This window comes from Aegilops tauschii, chromosome 3, assembly GCF_002575655.3.
Source record: "Aegilops tauschii subsp. strangulata cultivar AL8/78 chromosome 3, Aet v6.0, whole genome shotgun sequence".
NCBI classification, from domain to species: domain Eukaryota; kingdom Viridiplantae; phylum Streptophyta; class Magnoliopsida; order Poales; family Poaceae; genus Aegilops; species Aegilops tauschii.
The window spans coordinates 474,332,735-474,343,458 of NC_053037.3; the positions used below are offsets into that span (position 1 = coordinate 474,332,735).

General features: G+C 46.4%; 1 protein-coding gene and 1 pseudogene across 2 annotated transcripts; one reads left to right on the forward strand and one right to left on the reverse strand.

The window, feature by feature from the left end:
* Positions 1-3,071: 3,071 nt before the first annotated feature.
* On the forward strand, positions 3,072-3,853 carry LOC109733476 (uncharacterized; annotated as a pseudogene).
* Positions 3,854-5,414: 1,561 nt separating this feature from the next.
* LOC109733477 (ATP-dependent zinc metalloprotease FTSH 3, mitochondrial) lies at positions 5,415-10,109 on the reverse strand. Of its 2 annotated transcripts, none has more exons than XM_045235029.2 (8): positions 9,901-10,109; positions 9,558-9,795; positions 9,422-9,481; positions 8,775-8,887; positions 7,694-8,170; positions 6,764-7,531; positions 6,354-6,581; positions 5,415-6,260 (listed from the first exon to the last, which is right to left on the reverse strand). In XM_045235029.2, exons 1-8 carry the CDS (start codon positions 9,952-9,954, stop codon positions 5,805-5,807), a joined length of 2,394 nt encoding a protein of 797 aa, XP_045090964.1. In that variant the 5' UTR covers positions 9,955-10,109; the 3' UTR covers positions 5,415-5,804. The 2 variants fall into 2 exon arrangements, with proteins under 2 accessions (XP_045090964.1, XP_020148289.1); XM_020292700.4 differs by having other exon boundaries at positions 8,775-8,902.
* Between the last annotated feature and the right edge of the window lie 615 nt (positions 10,110-10,724).

Genomic DNA, 10,724 nt, shown 5'->3' on the forward strand with positions numbered 1-10,724 from the left:
CCATGTTTCCCATTGATCCAAGATCCACAACTCGGGACCCCCTACCCGAGATCCGCCAGTTTTGACGCCTACAGTCGCCGCGATGAGCCAGCCGCTGGGCATTGGTCGCAAGTCTAGGCTCAGCCATGAGGAGTGGGCACGGGGCCACTTAGGTTCTACGTGCCCATCAAGGACATGGAGGATATTGCCATGCTAGTAATCCCGCCGGCCTTCAGGTCGGTGATGAAGCAATGGCTAGTCTTGAAGCCTCCTCATGTCGTGAGGCTGTCTGCTAAACAAGTGGTGTGCGTTTTGAGTGCAGATCTAGAACTTTCACGAGCAGATGGTGCTCAGGAGGGGCTACTTTTGCCGCCGTCACAAGATCATTCCTGGCGAACTACTCATCCTGAGGTTGTCCGACTTGGGCTTCAAGGTGCACATCTACAACGCCCACCTCCACCATGTGAAGGGTCAGGTGCTAGAAGCACTGCTCCCAAGGCGACATCCAGCGTTCTCTCTAGTTAGCTTATCATCTTCTTGTCAGTTTCGGTGTCTAGATCGTCTGAACTGTTGGACCGTATGAGCTTGGCACCTCTTTTGCTGCTAAACATGTATATTTTGCCCAGGGATGCCCTGTTGTCTTAAAACTTATGATGTAGTAGTGTTTAACATGTCTTAAATTCAGTTGTTAAATTGCGTGTAAATGGTGTAGGAGTAGTGCTAATTCAGTTGTTGATCATATGTGATATGCATGCTTTGAAGTGTGCTGCATTTAGATTGTAAAGTCACCATATTTGAAAGGGGTGAGCAGAACATCTACGTGCACAATCTTTACCTACTAATAAACCAGCGATTGCTTCTAGTCGTCCGTCGTGGTTGTTTTGCAAAAAAAACTCGGTTTATAGGAAATCAACCCGCAGTCCCTGTTTTAGTGGCACCCTGAGAAAACGTTTCACTTTTACAAAAACAACCCTGTAAACCCGCTCGGGCCCGAACCGAACCGCAACGCCGCCCGCAGCTCCCTCCTGCCGTCGCTCCCCTCGCGCCCGCAAGCCGCGTCGCCCGCGACCCACACCTCCGCCACGCCCCGCTGCCGGCGACCTTCACCGCCGGACCTCCGGCCGCTCCAACGCCTCGCCCCTCTCCCTTCTCCTCCTTCCTCTCGGTCTCCTCTCACCTCTCTCCCTCTTTCTCGCCGAACATGGACCTCCAGGAGGGCCATGGCGCCACCGGCCCTCAATCTTGCCGGATCCGGCCGCCTCCGCGCCAAATCCGCCATAAATGGATCCACCCCGGCCAGATCCGACCGGTCCCCGCCGTCGCCGCCACCGGAGCGCCGCCCCGCTCGACCTGCAGCGCCGCCGCTGCCTGTCCCAGCCCACGTCTGCACGAGGACGACGCTCGTCCCGCTCGCTCGCAGCACTTGCTCCAGGCCGCCGCCCCAGCCGGCCCGGCATCAAGCCAAGGCCCAGTTCAAGCCGCATCTTCTGCCGCTTTGTCACCGCCCGCCCGTGGCACCACCTTGAGATCAGCCCCGACGCCACCACCGAGCTCCCCTGTGCTCGTCGGGCACCCGCGGTCCTAAATTTGGCTGGTTCAAATTAAGTTGGAAGAAAAGGAAGGGGAGACGCGCAGGCAGAGCTCGCCGGCGGCAGCGCTTACCCCGGGCGCGGGGGTGATCAGCCGATGCGGTGGTGGCCATGGGCGCCGGTGGCTGGAAGAGGTACAGAGGAGAAGGGGCGCAAGAGGGAGAGAGATGATAGGAAGGGGAGGGCTAGCGGGCTTGTGAAGGTCGACGGCGGCGAAGTTGATGCCCGTGCCGTGGGGGAAGCGGATCTTGGCTGGGGAAGGGAGGGAGAGGAGTGGCGGTTGCACCCGGTGCGGCGGCGAGGAGAAGTAAGCGCGAGGTCGGAGGCGCGGGAGCATGGGAGGTCGCTCCCTGGGCGGGTTCGATCTTTTGCTCTGCAGCTGTTAATTTGATATAGCCCAAAATTTAAGTATCACTAATTGTTATACTTAGGTCTGCACGTTTGATCCAGTTTCTGCATACTTGATCGCCATGTTTTTATTTGAAAAATCTTGAGCTGGAATTTGTTTGGTGCCATGTGTACTGGTAAACTGAAATATGTAGAGCCCTATTCGGTACTGATGTTTATAGGAGCCTAGCATTGCTGGGGCATAGGAAGTTCTAGCTTCACTCAGTGACGATCCTTTCCAGCTTCGGGTTCCAGCTTCAATGTTGTGAAGCACTCTGAAAAACTTTGAGTTCTTTCTGGGACAAGTCGCTCTGTTTCTGCCTCCTGAATGCATAAATTTCCTTAGTCGTTAAATATTGCCACTCTAGATAATTTGGATGGAATATGAATTTCATGGTGTGATATCCTATCATCTTGCTGAAGCTGATCGGTATCAAACTGTCTGATCATCGTACCTGAAAGACAGTGTTATTAAGCTTCCTCTCACTGAACCTACTAAATTTGCTCTTGGTTTGTTTGGCGCTAAGTATTCTGAATCAAGGTTGGCAACTTCGTTTGATAGTTTTCTTTATGTCAATTGAGTCACTGCTTCTGCTTTATCTGTAAAAAAATGCATACCAACTAGAACACTACTCACATAGCTACATTGTCCAGGCTATTTGGGCCTAAATTAACCGCATCATTTCCTGCTCATGATGTCACAGTGCCCAAGTTAGTACATTCTCATAGGTAACTATTCCTTTGGCGACACCCAGTGTACTTCCTTTCCTTGCCAGCATAGGCCAGAACATGGACAACCAAAACCATATCCAGTATTTTGCCTAGCCAATTTTTTTGTATCTTTTGGGTTGCGCTCAAACCAAACACACCTAAGATGCAACTGTGCAGATCAAGATTCTTTACCTATTATTAGCTAAATTAGGAGTATTGTGTATAAGCAAAAGGTTATGGGAGTTTCTTGGTATAACTCCTTGTCACAATGGTGTGGTTGCAAAGCTAATTCAGTATCATGTAATCTACTTAGCAGGCAACCATTTTTAGGGAAACTAAGCAGGCAACTTTACTTAGATTGTACAACCAATATTAATTTCATTTTCCTTAATAAGATCATTACTTTTTCATGCACTGCCTCTCCCCTATATGCCAGCAGCAAGAATTTGTTTTATGCATTGTTTAGCATTTGCATTAATACTGTATTCCCCAGTACTTTTTGTATCCTGATTTTTAACATCGACTGCTGATAAATCAAAACTGGTGTATAGATTGTTGGTTTGTCACTATGTGCACAGGGTTATGATTGGGTAATTGAAATGTTATTCACATTGTCAATTGACTAATATGTGCTACTTGTTACCTTGCTACAGAGAAACCAGCGACAATGGTGATCCCTCCACCAGACAGGGCAGCTAGAATCGTCGGTTTTCTCAAGCCCAACCTTTTGAGGATGGATTTCTCGAACAAGTTTGTGACCGCCCAGGTGATCCACACCCCAACAACAACCGTCCCGTGTTCTGCGAGCTCACGGGAGAAGCTGCTGAGATCGCACATGTAGTCGACCGGCGACGTCTCTGCCGCCGCAAAGATTGGAAAGTTGTTGGGCGAGCGCCTGCTGCTCAAGTAGATACCTGCCGTGTCCATCCACATGAAGAGAGAGCAGAAGTACCATGGGAAAGTCAAGGCTGTTGTAGATTCTGTCAGAGAAGCTGGTGTCAAGTTGTTGTGATGGTGAAAACATAGAGCTCGGCTTAGCATTTGCGCAGTCTTAGCTGTATTTCTGATGTTTGGACTGATTCACAACCACTTTTGTGTTTATGAATTCGACGCTAAACGAACGTTGTCCAGGACCCACGTTAATAAAAGGACTGTGTTGTCGGGACTCAACCTGATAATTTGTTGTAGCACTTGGATCAACAGCCTGTGCCTGTTATTGTTCTCCTTTCCGAAATCCAACGGAGATTATTGGGCTGGAAATATTCCGGCGCCTGGTTGCTTCTGATACTAAATTTGGTATTCGTTTTTCTTTTGCAGGTGAAAAAAATGAAATACCAAATTTGGTACTCATGCCTGTTTTATGGATCATGGTGCGACTTTTTTGCGTGTGAATTAATGTTTGATCGCGACTGCTGAGTGTATCATGCCGTTAAGTTTTGTTTAGATGCTCAGTTATCCATAGCGTAGCACCTTTTGCATCGGAGAATCTTCTTGATTTTTCCTTTTCTCTTGGGGAACTCGTTGTTATTGTTCTTGCAAATTGTTTACTTTCAGTGGATGCTAAACCTCAAGATCGTGTTTCTTTTAGGAGATATACGTGTGTGTGTGTATATATATTATTTAATAATAATAATAATGAAGTCATTAGTGCTTATGGCGATACGTCACATAAAAAGCCTCTAAAATTGCAAAATATTAACCACTGATGCGATCTATAAGTGACAAAAAAATGTCGGGAATCCCCCGCCTGAGCCGGCCCACAGAGCAGGGACCTCCTATACTACGCTCTGTGCGCTGTGAGAAGACGCAGCATGCCCGTTTGGGACGGCCCATGTGCGGGCGGCCTGTTTTTAATTTTTTTTCCTTTTATTTTTTTATTTTCCATTTTCATTGTTTTCACCTTTAAATAATTTGGTACTTCAAAAAAGTTTCAAAAAATTGAAAAGGGAAATTTTATATAAAGTATTCAATAAATCATAAAATGTTTGTGGATTAAAAAAATGTTCGTAATTGTTTTAACAATGTTCGCATATTCAAAAAATGTTTGCAATTTTGAAAACAAATGTTTGAGAAATCATAAAATGTTAATGTTTTTTTTAAAGTTCATGTAGTAAAAAATGTTAATAAAATTGAACAAAATGTTATCGGTGATGTAGCAAAATTTTGTCATGGCCTTTGTTGATTATGATTTTTTTTTTCTTCCGTTGCAACACACGGACCCTTTTGCTAGTCCAAACAATGCAGACAAACAAACACAAATCCAAACAATGCAGGCAAACAAATAACAGGCCTAATTTGGCCACTCAGGATACCATACAATGCGAACTACATGAACACATAAAGGGGCGGCAAAACAATGCATGTAACCAAACACGCCCTTGATTCATTGCTCCAACAAATTGTCATTGTCATGCAAGAAGCCAAACTACAGAGGAAAACGAACAGGGCAAAATATTCAGGCCAGCTGAAACACCTGATTTGATCAGCAGAGCTGCATAAAAGATTCAAGGAAATATCATGGCATTTTGTGGCGCCAAATTCAGGTGAAGGTAGTAACTAGATTATGGCTACAGGATCACCTACGGAGAGTCGACGGTTTTTTCGAACAGCAAAAAGGGACTTATATATGCAGCTTGGCATGCCAAATAGATTTACGAAATCTCCACAAGAGTCGTGCACCTTCTACTTCTAGTCTGGTATTGATACGTGAAAGAATTGCATGCACACAGTTGTATGATTTCGGTGCAGTTCACGAAAGAAACACCGGTTAGTGATTTGCTTGATTCATTGCTCCAACAAATTGCCATTGTCATGCAAGAAGCGAAACTACAGGGGGAAACAAACAGGGCAAAACATTCTGGCTAGCTCACAGTGCCACCGAATCACCGGTTTTTCATCAGCAGAGCTGGGTAACAGGATTCAAGGAAAAATCTCATGGCATTTTGTGGTGCCAATTGCAGGGTAAGCAGCGAATAGATTATGACTACAGTCTACAGGATCACCTACGGAGAGTCGACGCCGTCTTGATTAGCAAAATAGGAGTTCTAGGGCTTGACAGAGGCATTCATTTATACAGCTTGCCATGCCAAATAGAGTTACGAAATCTTTATGTGCAACGCAGATATGGTATTGCCCAAGTTAGGTTGGCACTGCCTCGCCAACGGATGATGATGGGTCGACTTCAGCACTCTTACTGTCCTCCGAATCCATGAAACCTTGTTTGAAGCGATCATAATTTGTTGGCTCGGCTGTCTTGAATGGGCGCTCCCCTAGAACCCGGACCAGATCATCCTGATGGAGGACCTCCTTCTCAAGCAACAGCTCTGCAACTTGGGCAACTTTGTCCTTGTGCTTCCTTATCAGCTCAGTAGTGGTGTTGTAGGCCTTGGCAACCAATTCCCTCACCTCAGTGTCAATCATGGATGCTGTCTGCCCGCTATATGGCTTGTCCATTCCAAAACCATCATACCTTTGAGGGAAAGATAGGAGCCCAACCTTTTCACTGAAGCCATATACTGCAACCTGCTCGTAAGTCATTTTAGTAACTTTCTCCAGATCATTCTGAGCACCAGTCGAGATCTTCCCAATCAAAACCTGGGGAGGAAAAAACAATTATGCCACTCGCTAGGTTGCTACGACAACAAAACTCAGTTATACAAGCAAGGGATCTCTGAGATGTTGTGTTACCTCCTCAGCGGCTCGGCCACCTAGGGTCATGCATGTCCTGTCAAAAAACTGTTCTTTTGTCATCAAAAGATTCTCACTTGGTACGTACTGGGCAAAGCCTAAAGCAGCTGTTCCACGAGGTACAATTGTAACTTTAAGGAGTGGCTCTGCATGCTCCAAAAACCATCCAGCAACAGCATGACCAGATTCATGGTAAGCAACGGTTCGACGCTCCAGTTTGCTAATGACCTACACACAGATCAATAAGTACATAGTTAAGAATATGGATATCAGTACCATATGTCCATTTATCTATAGTTCAATTAACAGTCACATCGTATCTGCATCCAATGTTTGAGTATTGTTTACACTGGACAGTAGATACAGCGAGATTAACTTAACTACTGGATTGGGGCTAAATGGAATCTTACCGTATTTTTCTTCTCCAAGCCTCCAATTACCCTATCAATTGCAGACTCAAAATGCTGCATTGTAATCAGCTTCTCATCTCTTCTTGCAGTAATTAGAGCAGCCTCGTTACAGATATTGGCAATATCTGCTCCAGCAAATCCAGGTGTCAACGCAGCTAATCTTTGCGAATAGAACGACGGCTCCTTATCCAGTTTTAGCTTTGCAAGGTAGATGCGGAATATTTGTTCACGGCCATTTATGTCTGGCCTATCAATACTTATCTGACGATCAAATCTTCCTGGTCTTAGCAAAGCTTTATCCAGGATGTCAGGTCTATTTGTGCCCGCAAGTACAACTACCCCAGCTGTTGTTCCAAACCCATCCATCTCTACAAGCAACTGATTCAACGTATTCTCACGCTCACTGTTCCCACCAGAATACCCTCCACGGCCTCTTGCACGACCAATTGCATCAATTTCATCAATAAATACAATACTAGGTGCACATTCCCGAGCTTCTTGAAATAAGCTTCTCACCCTGGATGGTCCAACACCAACAAACATTTCCAAGAAGTCTGAACCAGATATAGACAAGAAAGGTACACCAGACTCTCCAGCAGTAGCTTTAGCAAGGAGAGTCTTCCCTGTGCCAGGGGGGCCACAAAGAAGAGCACCCTTCGGTATTTTAGCTCCCAGCGCTTCATATTTGTCAGGGTTTTTCAGGAAATGAACAAATTCCATGATTTCTTGTTTAGCTTCATCACAACCAGCTACATCCTTAAAGAAAACCTGCAGTATACAACAAAAAAGGATTACTTGAGTTCAGCTTTGCTGTTGCTTGGCAATGATGAACCCAGTCAAAGCTACTTTACTATACAATGGAAGCAAGAAATAATCTTACAGATTACATCAAATTAGCGATGGAACAAAGCAGCAGGCACAAAAACTAACCTTGTTTTTGGAGTTTTTATCCATCTTTGTCACTTGAGCTTTTCCAATGCTGAAAATACTACGGCCTCCTTGCCCAGAACCACTACCAATACTAATCGACATCTTTCTCCCCACCACATATAGCAAGCCAACAATGAAAAGTGTCGGAGCAAACTTCATGATTTCCTGGAACCAGCTTATCTTATCAGCATAAATTACAGGGATGTAATCATGTCGATCTATCCCCAATGCTTCCTGAGCCTCTTCTAACTTCTCTTCGAAAGAATCAACACTTCCAATATTAAAGTAATACTTGTATTTGCTAGGAGCCTCTTGACCAGGAAGATGACTGGTAGTAATACTTGTATCACTATGCTGGTTTTGCTTGGTTGAGGGTGAACTTCTGACATGAACTTTTGCAACTGTCTTGTTTATAACAACGATCCGGTCAACTAACCCAGGTTCTAAAAGCTTGTTCTTAAATTCTTGAAAGCTTATCTGCAACAGTTAGAAGCAGATGGGCCTTATGTGTTATAGTGGACTAGTAAAAGAAACTACATCCTGTATATAAAAAATGCAACAGATATTAAACTATCGATTAATATAGATCTATCATATCAGGTGTTACCAGGACGGCAGGAGGTACAGTAGAATATATCTTAGAGACTGAAAATAATAAAATATAAACGCATGGTAGCAATGCCATAAAACAATATTAATAACTGGGGTAGTAAGATATGTCATCAGTTGTGAACTACTTGGGTGTATTTGTGGCAAGCTGCAAGGAATCAAATATTTGGGTGCAACTATGAAGTTACCTCTTTTCAGTAACATTAGTAACTGATAAACATTAGAGAAATACCATATACTAAGAACATCTAAAGGAAAAGCACATGTTTCTCTACCTCTTAGCTAGATCACACCACCAATATTTTTTTCAAAGGAGTTTAATCATTTATACAACCACCTGGCACCACTGAAATAATGTACACACCACATTTAAATGAACCAACTCTTTTCAGATGTCTATGCAGAAGAGATCAGGTGACCAACACAATTAATCAAACCAGCAATGGCTATTATTATTGTATAAACAGAGTACCTCCTTCTCTGATGAACCCGATAATGTTGCTAGTAATAGGCCAAGAAGGAATACAGGACCAATAGAGTCCTGGAATAGCTTCAGAAGTTTCTCCTGGACATTTGGCTGACCACCTGAATTGGATTCCTCTGCATAGTGCACAGAGGAAGCAACAACATTAGTGCACGGCCCGGCATGCCAACTTAAAAGGACCAAATGCACACAACCGCGTGAAAGCTGCAAACTTGCAGGCACATTTGTACATGTTCATGATGGTACACTCATTTTTGAGGCAAAACAAGCAGATGTGACACTTAACACTCAAAGCCTAGCTAAAGATATATATCCCCTCTGTCCAAAAGTGCAAGATCATGGGATCCAAGCAGTCAATTTTTTAAGACTTTGACCATTAGTATATGCGAAAGTATACATACTGGCTGTATGAGGATAATGAAACTGGATTTGTCTTGCAAAATCCCTCAACTTTTTTTTTTCAAATGCACGGCAGAACCATTGCCCACTCTATTAGGAGAAGCAAAAGGAAATAACAAGGCTATGTATAAGAGACAGGAAAATACTGTAGGTTCCATAGACAACTCCATGGAATTCCCAAACTATAAAAACACTGTGCAAATGCAACTCATCAGATATTCAGATTGAAAACATACTCTTCGATTCAGACTTGTTGCTCCCATCCCCTTGCGGCACCTCCTTCTCCTTGGGGAAATCTGAACCATCAAGGGCCGCATCATCAACACAGCCACCAACCAAGCGGATCAAAGGAACACCAGGAAGAAAGCTTACTCTTTTTCGACTGGTCGGACAACAGCCGCCGGGACTGCGAGTTGGCGAGCAGGGACCTCCCGTCTCGGACCTTCCCGGCCGCATTGGCCGAGGAAGCCCGGCTCCCCAGAGCGGACGTCAGGTAGCGACGCACGAGCCGCAGCCCGGCGCCCTCACCGCCGGGCAGCAGCGGCGACGGCGGCGGCGAAGGCGAAGGCAGCGGTGCGCGGAGCACGCCATGGCCCCCGAGCAGATAACCCTAGGGAGGCGAGCATTGCGCACGGTGAGGCGATGCACCCGGAGCCGCCGGACCGAACAGACGGAGAGGAAGAGACGGCGGGGTCGGAGGGATAGAGAGACTGACCTGGCGCGACCGGGAGGAGCGCGCGAGCGCGCGGGAGAGGGCGGAGAGGCTCATGGCGGCGGCGGGGAGGGCATGAGGAGGGGGGGCTGCGGCCTAGGGTTTCGGCCCGCGATCGAACGGCCGATTCTTCTTCCTCTTTTCTCCTTTTCTCTCGCGGGTCGGTGCGGTCCGCGTGAGAGCTGACGAGAATGACGGAGTGGCGAGACGAGACGACGGTTTGATTTGCGGCGGCGGAGGGCGACGGCTTCGTGTTTGTGATCGGCTAGGCGTACACGTGGCCGTGTTTAACGATGTGTCGAGCGTTTTCGTTTTGGATTCTAGTTCTAGTTTTCCTTTTAGAATAGTGTGTGGACTCTGATTAGTTTTTCTCTAGTTTTTTTTTGGCTACTCTGGTTAGGCCTACTCCAATGCGCGACCCCAAATGGTCCGGCCGCATCCGTTTGTTGGCAAACAAATAGAACAGGCCGCCCAACGCGCGGAAGCAAACGGACCGTCGTTCGTTTTTCGTCCGCTTTCGATTCATTCCCGGCCTAAAGTTGGGTCGTGTTTGCGGCCAAATGGACACGTGCGGACGAGCGTTGTCGGGGGTGAACCCGGGCAGGCAACGAAACCCGGATCCTTTTCAAAAACAACGGGGCCAGCATCGCCCCTCAATTCAGCTCGTGCTTGGTCGGGTCGCTCGACCCGGCCAAGTCCCTCGACCCGGCCTAATCCTCGACCCGGCCAGACTCCTCGACTCGGCCTCAACAACCAACTCAAGACTTCTCCAACAAGCCGGTGCCACCCTTACCATGTTCTCCAACCCGGCCACGGGTCAGCTCCCG

What these genes read in the sequence shown, in the direction of transcription:
- LOC109733477 (XM_020292700.4), bottom strand. Translation starts at nt 9,954, where the DNA reads ATGAGCCTCTCCGCCCTCTCCCGCGCGCTCGCGCGCTCCTCCCGGTCG. An exon ending in GCTCCTCCCGGTCGCGCCAG is followed by an intron (nt 9,796 to 9,900) that starts GTCAGTCTCTCT and finishes TCGCCTCCCTAG; the next exon opens with GGTTATCTGCTCGGGGGCCA. An exon ending in CGGGTTCATCAGAGAAGGAG is followed by an intron (nt 8,171 to 8,774) that starts GTACTCTGTTTA and finishes TAACTGTTGCAG; the next exon opens with ATAAGCTTTCAAGAATTTAA.